At 43.9% G+C, this 16,069-nt stretch overlaps 1 protein-coding gene across 3 annotated transcripts in view; it reads left to right on the top strand.

Annotated features, from left to right (window-relative positions):
- Positions 1-117: 117 nt before the first annotated feature.
- Positions 118-16,069, top strand: part of DNAJC16 (DnaJ heat shock protein family (Hsp40) member C16) — a 19,642-nt gene continuing 3,690 nt past the window's right edge. The window contains exons 1-14 of one of the 3 annotated variants that reach the window (XM_038376762.2): positions 118-388; positions 2,064-2,249; positions 4,166-4,232; positions 5,534-5,873; positions 7,009-7,193; positions 8,373-8,477; positions 9,122-9,280; positions 10,096-10,226; positions 10,978-11,161; positions 12,195-12,377; positions 12,672-12,748; positions 13,284-13,364; positions 13,458-13,553; positions 14,339-14,506. In XM_038376762.2, the coding sequence (XP_038232690.1) occupies positions 2,083-2,249; positions 4,166-4,232; positions 5,534-5,873; positions 7,009-7,193; positions 8,373-8,477; positions 9,122-9,280; positions 10,096-10,226; positions 10,978-11,161; positions 12,195-12,377; positions 12,672-12,748; positions 13,284-13,364; positions 13,458-13,553; positions 14,339-14,506 (1,943 nt within the window). In that variant the 5' untranslated portion in view covers positions 118-388; positions 2,064-2,082. Of the gene's footprint in view, positions 389-1,124; positions 1,268-2,063; positions 2,250-4,165; positions 4,233-5,533; positions 5,874-7,008; positions 7,194-8,372; positions 8,478-9,121; positions 9,281-10,095; positions 10,227-10,977; positions 11,162-12,194; positions 12,378-12,671; positions 12,749-13,283; positions 13,365-13,457; positions 13,554-14,335; positions 14,507-16,069 lie in introns of those variants that run through there. The other 2 variants (XM_038376759.2, XM_043500017.1) reach the window with 2 other exon arrangements.

Below are 16,069 nucleotides of genomic sequence, written 5' to 3'. Positions count from 1 at the left end.
TGACGCAACACCACGGTGACATAGGCTGACATGAGGCCATATCACATCGTGATGCAGCGCCACGGTGACACGGGCTGACATCATGACACGACGTCACGCCCGAGGTCACGGTGCTGTGACCTGGGCCAGGACGTCACCGTGACGTCACGTCACGAGACTCCTGCCTCGACACGAAAGGGGGTTGGTTACCGGGTATCCCCCACCCCCGCCTTCTTCGCTTGTATCCCGTCATGCTCCGCAGAACGGTCCTCGCGAGCCCTCGGAGCCCCGCGCGGCTCTATGACCGGATGGAGCAGAAAGCGGAAGTGAGCCGTGCGCCGTCTCTATGGTGATGGCGAGAGGCAGGGCCGCGAAGCCGGAAGCGGGGAGCGGGCGCCCGGAGCGCAGGGTGGGTATCGCCCCCCACCCCACCCCACCCCACCATGGGGTCCCGGCCCGGGGTGGGCCGCTGGCCCTTTAAGGGGCTTCGCCATGGGATCCAGGGCTGACCCTGCCCGCGGGCCGTCCCGCCCGGTCCGGGGCTCGCGCTCCGAGCGCCGCCCGGGGCCTGGCCAGGGGCAGCGGGGGCGAGGGTCGGGGCGCCCGGCGGGGGGCTGAGCCCAGAGCTGCCTGGTGGGAGGCGACCTGGGGCAAAGGGGGGGCAGCTGTGGGGAGGCGGGCAGCGGGGGGGGGGGCCCTGCTGGGGAGCAGCGTTGGGAAGCACGGGGCGCTCCCCTCCCCCAATGCCCGGGGGTGCAGAGACGGCTGGGGTGCCCTCTTCCGGGTCCCTTGGCTCCTTTCTCTCCCCCCTGCCCGGGGTAGCCCGAGTTGTCAGCAGCTGTGGCTGAAAGGGCTGCTCGGTCCGATCGCATCTACCTCCAGGCTGACAGGTCATAACAATACGCTTTTATAAAACCTGAGAAATATTTCTTGTGATTTTTTTTTTTGTTTTTGTTTTTAAAAACTTTTAAATGCCCAGTGCTAGGATTTCTCTTTAAACAAATAGACGCCCCCCTGCTAGAGAGTGTCTGGAGACCAAAGATTGCAGCTCTAAGAACCTGATGGCAAAACTGACTGAATTGATTTCCATTGCCCAAGAGGTGAACTATGCAGAATATAAGCAAGGAGCGTAAATAGTGGAAAACCTGAATTACAAAAAAATCTCCTCCACTATTAATAATCTGTTGTAAATAAATGCATTCACAGATGTTATTTATATTATCTGTTTAGAAATCTCACCCTGCCTGTAAGAAATGGTTTCATTTAACTATGGCAAATAATGCTCAAGATAACTGTCAGATTATTACAAATGCTTTTTTGTATTCTTTCATTTTATTGAATTGTGTGGTTGGCAGCATTTTAAGTAGTCAACCTGTTGTCAGTGTGCATTTAGTTGAAGGAGGAGATTCTGTGGATCTTATACGTGAACAGGAGAGAGAAATAATTTTTGGAAAACGGGAAAATACAGTTTTAAAAACGCAACAGTGGGGGCTGAGGGGCAGATGTAGTACCTGAAAATATTCTAGCTCTCTTTTTTGAAACTGACTAGAGTTCAAGGTGGCATTGTCCCTTCAGCTAACATGGTCTCATGTAACTGTCAGCCATCGGAGTTCTTTGGTTTCTGATTGCTAGTCTAGTACTAGCATTTTGAAAATTGTACTGGTCCCTTAAGTATCTGCTAGTCCTGATAAATGAATAGATGATGGAATGGCAGAAACAGCTAAAGTTTATTGCTTTTTTAATATGTGAAAACTGGTAGCGAACTGCTAGTGGGTGAGGTCTCTTGCTCTAGAATTCTCAAGATAGAAGCTACTAAAATGTTGAACTGCAGGTGAAGCAAAATGATAATTAGAACGATGTGATATTTCATGAAATGCAAGGGCTGGAACAGACTCTCTACCAAATCTTACCTTTTTAGTAGTACAAGATATGAATGCTGGTCCTGGTTGTTTGAAGGAGATGGGGCCTTTGGTTTTTCAGTTCTTTTGCCAGTAGTCCAGGTCTAAATATAGGGGTTCCTGCATTTTGCACCAATCCCTAGTTTTGTACTTCTGTCTTATGCATATGGAAACTCTCCTGTCCAGGTTGCCTAAAGGAAGAGAGATGGAACTGAAAAAGTTAAGCATCTCGTTGGTTGTGGTCCTGGTTCTGGTCTTGGTCCTGCAAATTTTGTCTGCAGTGGATTTTGACCCATACAGAATCCTTGGGGTTAGCAGGACATCCAGCCAGGCTGACATTAAAAAGGCTTATAAGAAGCTCGCCCGGGAATGGTAGGTGGATTAAAATATGTTGCATATTAAATGGTTTCTGCAAGGTTGAGTCAGCTATTTTCACCAATGCACCAAATATTTGTGAGAGAAACCATCATCTACAAAATAAAAACAAAGACATTCAAAATTGTACAATAACCATTTTCCCCATATCAACAGTATACTTGCTCTTACCATGTTGAATAAAACCATATTCTGAATAGCGAGCCAGCACCTCAGCTGGTGTAAATCAACTTAAATCCACAATAGAACTACACTGATTTATTTCAGCTGAGGAGCTGGCCCACTGTTCTCAAGTAAATGTATCTGCTGGTCAGGGAGAAATCTTTTATATTTTTTAAAAAAAAAAAAGAGAAGGAAAACTGTTTCCTAATAAAGGGCCCAATTATGCAGCCTGAAAGTGAGAAGTACTTATTTTCATGAGTAGTCCCATTGAATTCAGTGGCTCTTCTTTTGTGAGTAAGTACTACTCAAGAAGAGGTTTGTAGAATTGGACCTATAATGTTTAGCTATCTTGTTTGCATGTGTATTCTAAGTAAAAGGCTGGTTATACATTATGTTCTGTATATGTGATGAGAGTCTTGATCCCACATCACTTACTCACACAAATGACCTGTCTACTTCAGTGGGACTATTCACAGGTACTAAGTATCAGAGGGATAGCCGTGTTAGTCTGTATCCACAAAAACTACGAGGAGTCTGGTGGCACCTTAAAGACTAACCGATTTCTTTGGGCATAAGCTTTCATCGGTAAATAAAGAAGTGGGTTTTTTACCCACGAAAGCTTGTGCCCAAATAAATCTGTTAGTCTTTAAGGTGCTACCAGACTCCTCGTTTTTATTCACAGGTTGACAATAAGAACTGCAGGATCTTGCCCTAAATTTTAGCTATTTGTACACACTGCACGTGCCGTAATATTTTCTGATGGTACTAACTTCCAGTTCATCCAGTACTCTGGATATCAAACTCTGGGGGATCTAATATGAAACTTTTTCTCCCCTCCATCTTGTACATTACAAAACATACCATATTGGAAGAATCAACAAGGGCAGAAATTTAAGAAACAAATGTCTTTTATTAACTTCTGTACTATATCTTTAGGGTTGTTGTAGGAATTGCAACAGGAGCACATTCACTAGTTAATTTCTCTAACTATTTACGTGTGCTCCTCACATCCAGTAACTCAACTGAGTAAATCTATTATTATATATATAAAAAATTGATCACGGCCAACTTCTAGTCATTGAGCTTTTTTTTTTTTTAAGTCAAATTTTCAAGATTCCTAAAAGATGAAGTGAATTAAGCTAAACCAAATTATGACCACACATTAAGACCTGTTTCATACACTGAAGAGAAGAGCTGATGTAAAGCATCTGGAAACACATGATTATCTGAACTATAGAATCTGATAGCTTCTGGGGTCTCATAGAACCTAGCATTAAGGTTGTGGTCTAATGCTATAATGAAAAACTATTAACATGCAGAATAGAATTGCAGATGTACCAAGTAGCTGCTCTGCCTAATATATAGAGAGCAGCGGCTAAAGCGTGCATCTTCGAAATTGGTAGGATAGTTGGTGAAGGAATTTACTGCCTGGTGATAAATCAACTTTTTAGCTCCACTTGGACCATTTATTTATGAAATAAAATTCAAAAGCTTTTACATACACCACTCAAATCCTATTGAAGTTCTTTATGTGGTTCAGCCTGGGTAGGAGAAATAGACTTTTGCCATAAATCTGCATCAGATGGATTAAGAAGTGGATACCAATAAATGGCATTAATGTCTATGTATCCCGCTTAGTATGAATATTAAATTGAAGCTGAAAACACTTGTGGCTTGTTGTGACTCCCTGTGATAAATTGTTGATGCTTTCTAAAGGACAAAATCCATTTTCTTTATTTTTTGCATTGTAGGCACCCTGATAAAAACAAGGACCCAGGAGCAGAAGATAAGTTTATACAAATTAGCAAGGCCTATGAGGTATTCAACACTGTTTGGTAACTTTGTGCTGCTTTCAGGATGTATGTTAGAGCCTGGAAAATGCTGTTCATCCTTTACAAGTAGCCTTTACTATTTTCCAGTTATATCTACATGGAACAATTTCTCAGCTCTGTGTATGGAAGAGTAGGGTGGTGGAATCTGTGTCTGGGTTTTATTGACAAAAACCAGCCCCTGGATACTGCTGATGTTGTATGTCCATTTAACACTTCCCCAGTTACTGGGGGAGATGTGAATTAATCTCAATAAACCGTGAACATTCCACAGCTGGAAATGTTGTGGAAGAATAAATGTAAAGTTCTGCCTTTTGCTTGCTGAAAAGCATCAAGCAAAGAGTAAGGGGTATCCACTGAGTTCAGCAAAGCAGGCTGGTGCCATCTCTTCATATTTGTTATGCATATTCCAGTGATGGTGTAAGTGGGTTTAATGGCTTGAGAGCTTTAGTCATTTCTAAAATATTATTTGCATAAATATTTGCAGGTCACTCATCCAAGCCACACTGAATCAGCTACCTCAGCATGTGGCATCTCAGCTGATGCTCTTCTTACATCCATGCTGAGCTCCCAGGAATAAACTGAATTCTCATCTCCCTGCTCAATTGGCAGTTTCTGCTTAAAGTGCTGCTTGTCTTCCTGAGCACTTCAGCTCTTCAAATTAACATGGCTGTTAAATGTTTGACATTACGAGAAAGCCACAATAGTCATCTGGCCTGTTTGTTTTAGGACTCGCTTTTATAGCCTCTTAGCTGAGAAACTGAAATGAAAAAAGAGTTTGGAAGACAGAGTGTCACAGAACTAGGAAGCCAGAAATTAATATTAAAAAAGAATAGTTAGCTAGTGCGTAGGTTTGTACAAAATTCTCCAAATAAATGTTGTGTTTCTTTGTGTGAACTCTGTCTCGCTCCATGCCACATACATGGATTTGGCTACAGAGACGCAGGTGTAAAAGACATGACAGTTCCCTTTCTTGGAGCTCAACTGGGTAGACGTTCAGCAAAAGAAATTCTTCTTCCAGGGGTGCTGGAACATTTTTTTATAGTGGGGGTGCTGAGAGCCATTAAACTAAACTGGAAACCCTGTATATAATGGAAACCACTTCAAGTCAGGGGGGGCTGCAGCACCCCCTGCACCTCTAGTTCCAGCACCTATGTCCTCTTCCCAGTGTGTCTGCTCCTTATGGCTATTCAATCATTTTAAGAAGGGGAATTGTCATCTTTCCAGTTCCCTCTCAACATGAGCCAGGTTTTGTTTCTTTTCAACCCTTCTTAACTCTGTGATTGACAGATCCTCTCCAATGAGGAAAAGAGATCAAACTTTGATCGTTACGGAGACGTGGGTGAGAACCAGGGGTACCCTCAGCAGCAGCAGCAGCAGCACCGCCAGTTCCATCACTTCCACGAAAGCTTTTACTTTGATGAATCCTTTTTCCACTTCCCGTTTAACTCGGAGCGACGAGACTCCTCCGATGAGAAGTACTTGCTGCATTTTTCACACTACGTGAACGAGATTGTACCAGACAGTTTCAAAAAGCCCTACCTCATTAAAATAACCTCGGACTGGTGCTTCAGCTGTATCCACATTGAGCCTGTGTGGAAGGAGGTTGTTCAGGAGCTAGAGGTGCTGGGTAAGAGAAGCAAATTTTAAAAACTCAAGATGCAACGTGTTTTCAGAAAGAGGCTTTCTCAAAGCTTTCCATCCTAGGCCACGGCAACTGACTTCAACTTTTGGGGGTTGTGTTTGAATGTGAATTCAGCCACGGAGTTCCTTTGTGGTTTATCAGTGGGGTGTGAATAGCTTTATTTCTGTTGTTTTCCAGTGTAAGTGGAGGGGCATTGATCTCTTTCTTTTCAATACCAGTCCTCATCAATGAAACTGAGACAGGAAAAATTTAGGTTTAAAACATGAGGAAACACTTTAAATCTGTAGGGCTGGGTCAGTCTCTGAAGGGAGCTGATGAAAGCCCCATCCCTGGAGATAGCTGCAACTTGACGAAACAAGGCATTAGGAAATCCTGCCCTGGCAGAGGATGGACTGGATGCAGTCTGGGGAGTCTCTTCCATCTCTAAATTAAGTGATTGTCTCCTTTTCTGCTGCAGTGTGATTAAACCATTCCTAGTGCCTGCATCACTCTAAATAGCACCAAACATTACATTGCCCTTTGATATATACCTGGAATGGTACTGAGATGCAATCTGGAGTCCAGAGGAGGCTGTGAGCCAGCCCATACTTGACCAGAGTCAAGGCCACTATCATGCAGGACACTGGAGGATGGGAGAAAATATTGGCATCCAAAATAAAAATCAGGACACACTGACCATATATACTTGGATTCCAGTTAAGTACTTACAATGTTTCTTGCTCAGGATGAAAATTCCTGTCCCCTTATGGGTCATCTACATAACCAGAGATGATCGGTCACAGAGAACATAGAATCCAAAATAAGAGTGCAGGGACCAGAAGTTGCTGCACTGTATATTTAACTTGATATTTTTCCTTGGGGTTTTAACATGCCAAATAGAGAACCTTTAGGCAGAAGAGTAAGGAGATGGTGCCATTGTTACTTCTTCCTGAGAGCAGAGTAATCCAACTCTCCATGAAATGTGAAAAAGGGAAACACTATGTAGTCCAGCTAAATAACTCATCCTCTTGGTGTACTGGGTAACAGAAGCCACCTTAGTGCTGATTCCCTTTAGGGGAGTTTGTGTCATTCACCCACCATGTCAAAGTGACCCTCTTTTTGGATTGCCCTCCTTTTTCAGGAGTGGGAATTGGAGTCGTCCACGCTGGGTATGAGAGACGCCTCACCCATCACCTGGGAGCACACAGCACACCGTCCATTCTGGGACTCATTAATGGGAAAATATCCTTCTTCCACAATGCGGTCATTCGAGAGAACCTGTGGCAGTTTGTGGAGAGCCTTCTTCCAGGGAACCTCATCGAGAAGGTACGTGACAGGGAGATCAGCGTGTTCGGATTCTGGTAAGTGGTAGTGTGTGCTAGACACTTGGATCTTTTTGTTGTCTCTGATGCATCATCTGACGGAGTCAGTCTCTGATGTGACCTTTGTCTTGGGGGTGTCAGAAGTTTCTGAAGTTATTTGCAATGGCCTTAATCAAGGGAGAACGGTGGTTTGGATGAGTGAAGTCGTTTTAGCTATGAATGCTGGAGGCAGTTTTGAAGGAAACACTACATTCACGCACAAGATGGAATTTTTCTCCATTGTCCCCTGTGCATGGTGAGATAGGTGCCAGAGCTGAGAGCAGGACACTCCCCCTCACTGATGATACCCCACTTACCATAACTCATGTCCTTCAGTGTTAACTGCAGTGCTTCATAGTAAGCATTTGATCATACACGTGGCTCACTTTAGGGCTTGTAACCACACGGGTGCCAATTTGACACTGTTTGGGATTACACCAGAGATAGTTACAACTATATTAAGGATTCGTGTTTGAACTCTGCTTGGAGGATAACCAGGTCCAGGTTCCAAAATGGTGCTCCGATGTGGACATGACCTTAGAGACTATCACTGTATGTCTCTTCTCCTCCCCTTACCCACTTCTTGAAACTGATAAGTACCTCTTGCAAGATTTTCTGTGTTCTCAACTCCCGCTGATTTTTTAGGCCTGACATAAAGCCTACTGAAGTGAATATCATTCTGTTGACTTCAGCAGGCTTTGAATCAGGCCTTTAAATGGGAGTTGAGCGCACTAAGCCCTTTTGGAAGACAGTTTTTTATCACTAGAGACATTTTAAAATAAACATATTGTTTGACTTCTACTCTGCACTTTTTGCTTATTCCCCATCTGAAGTCATAATCCTCAGTAATGACCACCAGTTAGTTGCTGTGGAAATGATTATGATGCCACTGAGAATTTGAGGTCAAGTCAGGAAAGATCAGCAAAAGCAGAGAGAACTGTTAGTGTAAAAATCCTGGTTTTGCACATATCGCCTTAGCAGGAAAAGATGTATGGGCACAATTGTCCTTTACCAAAAAAAAAAAAAAAAAAAGACATTTTGGCATCTTTTTAGGACCCAATTCTAATGCAGCCATTTAACCTTATTGAACTTCAGTTTTCTGAATGTATTGAGGTTGAAACTAACTGTCTGTTTTACATTTAAGATTACAGATAAAAATTATGACGGATTCCTGTCAAACTGGAAGAAAGAAAATAAACCCCATGTCCTTCTGTTTGATCATATGCCAGTAGTGCCATTGTTATACAAGGTAATGTTTGTGTGTTATCTCTGGCATTTGGATAGCTTTGTAAATCCACCTGTCTTAGTAGAGAATGGGATCTCGGTGTAGGCACAGGCTGGATGGTTCTTCTAAGTATCCACCCCAAACACCCAGCAATTTCATGTGTGTTATTTGAAGACTGCATAGTCAGGTGACCTGCTTTTGCTAACTATTTTAAACATCTGAATATGAGTAGAACTTACTTCTCTTGCCATAGACAGATCTCTAGTGGGAGTAAGGGCGTGGGTGGGGTTGGGGGCAAGGGGAGAAGTCGTCATTCCTTTCCCACCACAAATAGTTAATGATCCGGGCCATTTGGGCACCAGGTCTAGTTTGTTTGAGGACGATGAGTTGCTAAAGAAACATCTGGCAAGATATAGAATGTTAGATTGTAAAATAAAGCTATGGATCCCGCCAACCTTCCTCTGTCATGAGGAAGAAGCTAACTGTGTAACAAGCCTAGTAAAGGGAATGGGCTGACATTGTGTGTCATTTGGCTGTTACAATGGTGAGTGTTGTAGACTTAACAGTGCTGCAGAGGCTATGGGGAAATAATCACCATAAGCTGTATTGGGAAAGAATCAAAGTGTGATCTGCAATGTAAACATGCACTGGACCTCTGTTTCCCCTAGCTCACTGCTTTTGCGTACAGAGATTATTTGTCCTTTGGATACGTGTATGTTGGACTCAGAGGGACTGAAGAGTTGTCCAGACAATATAACATCAACGTCTACACCCCCACCATGATGATCTTCAAGGAACACATTGATAAGCCTGCCGATGTTATTCAGGTATCACTTCATGGTCTGTGTCTTTGTCTGTCTATCTGGGTTTTAAGTAAAAAATATAGTAACTGCTTTTCTGGCCTGTTTCTTACATCAGAAGTTGGTCAGTGGAGCATTTCAAACCAACTCTGGGTTGGATGGGAGCAGAAATTCGAGCTTCAGAAGGATGTCTTGAATGAATGTCAGGGAGTGAGGGAGCTCTGTAGGTTTCAACAAAGATCTTAACTTGGAGGATAACTGAGTGATAGTTGTGGTTTTCACTGGAACATAGTTTTGTAGCTAAGCTGGTGGGAGGAGAGCAGGTCTTTGGGTTTCAGTGGAGCAGTGACTGTACAGAGAGTGGGCAGCTCTTAATTAATTCAGCTTTGTCAGAAATCGTTAGAATCCTTGGTTCTGAGGAATTCCTTAGAGAGACTAGTCCATGAGACTTAATTCACTTTCTCTGTGAAACCTCTAATAGTGAAAGGTTGCATATGGGATATGCCCAAACCTTTGTTCTTGTGCAGGTACACCCCAGTAAAAGCTGGGTCGTCAGAAGCCTTCGGTCACTGTTGCGCTTTCTGACAGTTGGGATTTTAATTTTACTGGATGCTCTGATTTTCCCCCCCAGCACCAACAGCTGTTTAATTCCCCTTCTCCAGGGGCAGTCACGAGTGGCCATGCTTTCAATCTCCCATACATCTCTTCCATTGTGTAAAACATCTTGTTGACCTTCATCATGGTGACCCTTTAACACTAGAGCATTCTTGTTCCTTGAAAGCTGAATATCCTTCTGGTTTAGCTGAACAAAGCTGATTTTCTGTTTGCTTTGTCCTTTCTAGGCCCGAGAGATGAAAAAGCAGCTCATTGATGACTTCCTTTCCCAGAACAAGTTCCTTCTGGCAACCAGGCTCACCAATCAAAAACTGTTTCGTGAGCTGTGTCCTGTGAAGAAGTCTCACCGTCAGCGGAAGTAAGGCTTGCTGCAATGGGAGATCCTCCTATCTTCATGCACACCTATTCCTGGTGGCTGCTTATAGGCAACCTCTCGTTTAACTCTCGGGGGGGGGGGGGTCCATAAAGGGGTTCATTGGAAGAATAGAAATTGCTAGACAGGATCAGAGCAGTGGTTCATGTAGTCCAGTATCCTGTCACCATCAATGGCCAGTGCCAAATGCTTCACAGGGATGTCCAAGAAGCCCTTCAGTGGCTGTGATGGGACAACCTGCCCCCAGAGGAGTTTCCTCCTAACCCCTAATAATTCAAGGTTAGGTCTATATGCCTTCAGAAGTGTTGAGGGGTGTCTCTCTATTTAGTATTAGAACTTTGGATGTTCTTCTTACACATCTAAATGTCTAATCTGTTTTTGAATCCTGCTAAGATCTTGGCCTCTGTCCCATGGCAATGAGTCCCAGAAGCTAATTGTGTGTTGTGTGAAAGTGCTTCCTTTTATCAGTTTCAAACATGCCACTTTTCAGTTCTGTTCACTATCCCTTGTTCTTGTATTATGGAACAGAGTACCTTGCAGTAACTCTGTGGGGACAGGAACATAGAAGATGGAAAGGACTGAGATTGGAATATTGAGCAATAGAGTGTATGAGAAGATAGACACGATGAAGTGTCTCTCTGGCTCATCAGGGTCCATTCTAGCTGGCAGGTTGGATTTGTTATTCCTTTGTGTCTCCAGGCCTGCTGTGAATCCTCCATTTCATTGTGTTGTCTAGGTACTGTGTGGTTTTACTTACTGGCGAGGGTGACAAGTTTGCTAGGACCTATGAGGCATTTGTGGCCTTTGCTCTGGCAAACACGAAAGACACCGTGAGGTTTGTGCATATCTACAACGACCGTCAGCGAGACTTTGCCCATGGCTTGCTGATGGATGATGAGAAATATTGGGGGAAATCTGCCGTGAGTGTCACATTTTCCTTCTGCCTAATCTGTAATTCAGGCTCTCTTTCTCTGAACTTTACACTTTTTCACCCCAAACTCAAAAATGTTCGGGGGGAGAGAACATTGACGCTGCTTCTTTGAAATATTATGGGAGCATGTTATGGGCAGGATCAGACCTTCTACTTCTGACGAATCCTCTTGTATTGCATGGTGATGTGCTCTGCCTCAGGTCAGATCTTCATTGTCTTGTGTATTGCAATTCTCTTCTTTTTGATCTGTCCCAATCTCAGCTCTCTAGACTCAAGCATGTGCAGAACATGACTGCTTGCCTTCTGACATGTACAAAGTGTAACCTCCTCATCTTCCATTCTCATGATTCCACTGGCTCTGTTCATTTCACTGTCCAGTTCAAAATTGTCCTCTTTGAGGTAAAACCCCTCGATGAACTTGCTCCTGCCAATCTCATGGATGGACCTTGTCGCTCTCTACTCCTTCCCAAACTACTCCTGCTTATTTAGCACTGTTCTGTTCTGTCATTTCACTCTGTCACTCCAGTCTTCGTGTGAGAGCTTTGTCCTCTGCAGCTCCTCCTATTTGGAATGACCTTCCTATGCCTCACCACCAAATCCACTGTTTTATTTCACATCTCTGCTGAGAAAACATCCCTCTTTTACCTCCTTGCCTATTCTTCTTAATTACTGTCCTTCTGCTAACTCTAATTAGTTAACTCTAATGTGATGTGGAATGCAGTGTGTAGGGAAAACACTGTACAAAATAAGTGTTGTGCTTCCAAAGAACAGGAGCTGGGATTTAGAGAACATGTGCTGTTCATCTCTGTTCCTACTGGGTATTATGGAACATGCAGTGTATTTTAATACTTGTTCTAATCCCGCTGTTGTGCCTGGTCTTTGACATGGGTGTTGTGAGAGATTAACTGAAATAGCTGTCTTTATTCTGGATCTTAGTGTTGAATTCTCATTTGACACATCAAGGCTTTCTTCCAAGTTGGTATCTTGTTCCCTGAAGCTTGTGGTGGTATTGATTTGTCCAGGTGGCCATCTTGGAAAGGCGCAATAATGTAGGAAGAGTGGTCTATAAAATCTTGGAAAATGCCTGGAAGGGCAGCGAAGAGGATAACTTCATGCTTTTGGATCTTCTGGCTCAGTTAAGAACAGACCCTGGTCTTCTCTCTTCAGACACTGTCCTGCCAGACTTGAATGATGAACTTGCTCCTGTAAGTATTCTCAGTTTTGTAGAGACATAACGAACCTATGTTAGCTGGTTCTAATTAACTCTAAGACTGCACCACTGTGGTCAGTGATGGGAATTGTGCCTAGAGTTTTGAGTATTGGAGAGGCAAGACTCTTTCACTGTGTACTCATCAGCTTCAGGGGGCAGCCCCTGTACTCTGAGGTAGTTGAGCTGGTTTGGACAAGGGGTGCAGAGGAGATAGTGACATAGTTGATGTGTTTCTTCACAGGTGGGGGAAGAGCAGCAACCTTGTCATTGACCTATTGTATCTTTACAGGTGTTCTTTCTCCGGTGGCTCTACTCTGCAATAGAGTGTGTCTCAGACTTCTGGGATAGCGTATTTCATAATAACTGGTATGGAATCCGATTTAAAATATCGATATAGCTCTTATTTTGTGTATAGATGTAATAGCCCTCTGTCTTGCCTGAGCATAAATTCAAAAGCGTATCAAGATATGGAGGTATCTGACAGGGACAGAAAGAGGCATATATATCTCCTCTTGGAGAAAGGAGAGGAACTGTGGGCCAGTGAAGCTTGACTTCTGCCTCATCTTCTGGGTAACTGGTTGAGCTGTGAAGCTGAGGTCTGCCCTTGGATTTTGTGCTACTGAAAACATACTGCTCCTCTTGGCAATAGTCCTGGCTTGGCTGTCTTGCTGTACTGGTTTTCATTAGCATTTAGGGTATTTTAAAAACATTCTTCCGTTTGTCTCCCGGCTTTTCATTAGGAGATAGGAATGATGAGAGAGCTTCCATTAAAGCCCTTCAACCAGGAGACAGTCAGTTCAAGGAAAATTATAATCTATTATCTGGGGTGGAAGGAAGCTGAAAACCTGAGGCAGAAGTTGACTGTAGGAACTCAGAACTAACTGCAAACCTTCTCTCTTAGGCGGGAAATGATGCCACTTCTGTCCCTGATCTTCTCAGCCCTCTTCATTCTCTTTGGCACTGTTATTGTTCAGGCTTTCAGGTGAGTACCTACCAAACCATCTGTTGGAGCCTTACAGACCAGATTTCAGAATCTCAGTTGAAACTTACCCTATTTTAAAATGCTCCTTTGCAGCGATTCGAGCGATGAGAGAGACTCTCCTCTCCCCCAGAAAGAAGAACCCAATGAAAAGAATGAAAAGAATGACACGACCTTCAGCAAAGAGAACAGGTTTCTCCTGCTAACTCCTTCCAGCACTAGTTAGGCCTTCTCTGCACCTCCACTTTCCTGCTCAAGAGGCTTGGTGGGGCACAGTCTTGCTCCTACTGCCTTTCCCCCAGGCAGAGAGGGCAGGTTGGGGAAGGGCAGTGGGTAGGTTGCAGGGAAGTAATGGAGCTGGTGTGACTGAAAGGCAGCATGTGAACAGCAGCACATGGGTGAGTTTGTTGTAGCTGATATAAAGCTTGCATGGGGAATGGGCACAGCTATCAGTCAATCAGTGGAAAGCAACAAATTGAATATTTGGGACCAAAAGTCCCTTTGAGGTAGAGAACTGGAAAGTAGCTTTTACCTGAGCTGTGACTGAAACCTGTCATACAAGGGAGCCACTGCTAAGTTCTTTGAACTAGCAACAGACTAGTGGCTATACAGTCAACTTTTTTCCATCCACCCAATTTTCTCCATCTCCTTCTCCCGCCATACAGTCACTTAGAAACCCACGTGTTTGCCCCTAGACAAATGCTTTGTGGAGTGATGAAGGAGAAAAGACAATGATTTGTCAAAGAACACTAATCTTTAATCTTTTGCAGGCCAAAGGTAAACTGCTTTAATAGGCTTTGGATAGAGGGCATAGGGAGTGTGAGTTTTCAGGGGTTCTGCACTGTGCCAGATTAGCCAACACATTGTGACATGGGTTTTGAGTTACTTTGCACTGGGTCACTCTTTCCGTATCGTGACCAGGTGCATTTACTGTCCTTTGCTCCTTTTTCACTTGAGTCATTCTCTCTGCCCAGCAGGATTCCCAAAAAGGGCTTTGTCGAAGTGACTGAGCTAACAGATGTTACCTATACTAGTAACCTGGTGCGCCTGAGGCCAGGTCACATGAATGTGGTTCTGATCCTTTCCAACCCCACCAAAACCAGCCTGCTTCAGAAGTTTGCCCTGGAAGTCTACACATTCACAGGGTAAGTACGGAGTTCCTCGTTGGGCTCCTGCTATGGTCTTAATAGTCTGTGTAGTGTCGTACAGCGAATAGGCTTGGGGTGTGTATTGTTTCATTGCTTTGTCACATGTATACTTGCATGCTTGCTCCCAAGAACATCTTCAGCTTCATGTGAGTGCTTGCACCTGTGAGAGGGCTTAAATGGGTAGCTGTTTGACAGCCAACATTAAATGGGTTGGTAGGCTCAGTCCCCTTTGTAATGGATAGATGTCCTCTGTACTGCCACTAGTGCAACCGGTGATCTCAGCAGAGAGGCCAAGGACTGGATGGGCCATGGAGCCTGAACTCTCCCTTCCAGGTCTCTCTACTGCCACTTATGACAGGTTTCAGAGTAGCAGCCGTGTTAGTCTGTATTTGCAAAAAGAAAAGGAGTACTTGTGGCACCTTAGAGACTAACAAATTTATTTGAGCATAAGCTTTCGTGAGCTACAGCTCACTTCATCGGACGCATTTGGTGGAAAATACAGAGGGGAGATTTATATACACACACAGAGAACATGAAACAATGGGTTTTATCATACACACTGTAAGGAGAGTGATCACTTAAGATGAGCCATCACCAGCAGCAGGGGGGGAGGGAGGAAGGAAAACCTTTCATGGTGACAAGCAAGGTAGGCTATTTCCAGCAGTTAACAAGAACATCTGAGGAACAGTGGGGGGTGGGGGGAGAAATAACATGGGGAAATAGTTTACAACAGAACCACTAACCCAACAACCTATCTTTGCAACAAAGCCTTTTGCCAACTCTGCCCGCATATCTATTCAGGGGACACCATCATAGGGCCTAATCACATCAGACACACTATCAGAGGCTCGTTCACCTGCGCATCTACCAATGTGATATATGCCATCATGTGCCAGCAATGCCCCTCTGCCATGTACATTGGTCAAACTGGACAGTCTCTACGTAAAAGAATAAATGGACACAAATCAGACGTCAAGAATTATAACATTCAAAAACCAATTGGAGAACACTTCAGTCTCTGGTCACTCGATTACAGACCTGAGGGTGGCTATTCTTCAACAAAAAAACTTCAAAAACAGACTCCGAGAGACTGCTGAATTGGAATTAATTTGCAAACTGGATACAATTAACTTAGGCTTGAATAGAGACTGGGAATGGATGAGTCATTACCCAAAGTAAAACTATTTCCCCATGTTATTTCTCCCCCCACCCCACCCCACCCCCCACTGTTCCTCAGATGTGCTTGTTAACTGCTGGAAATAGCCTACCTTGCTTGTCACCATGAAAGGTTTTCCTCCTTCCCCCCCCTCCCCCCCCTCCGCTGCTGGTGATGGCTTATCTTAAGTGATCACTCTCCTTACAGTGTGTATGATAAAACCCATTGTTTCATGTTCTCTGTGTGTGTATATCAATCTCCCCTCTGTATTTTCCACCGAATGCATCCGATGAAGTGAGCTGTAGCTCACGAAAGCTTATGCTCAAATAAATTTGTTAGTCTCTAAGGTGCCACAAGTCCTCCTTTTCTTACTGCCACTTACGTTATGCCTGTGTTCGGACAAA

Source organism: Dermochelys coriacea, chromosome 18 (genome assembly GCF_009764565.3).
Source record: "Dermochelys coriacea isolate rDerCor1 chromosome 18, rDerCor1.pri.v4, whole genome shotgun sequence".
NCBI lineage: Eukaryota > Metazoa > Chordata > Testudines > Dermochelyidae > Dermochelys > Dermochelys coriacea.
The sequence above is the reverse complement of the archived record's forward strand: the minus strand, read 5'-3'. Positions and strand labels throughout refer to the sequence as shown.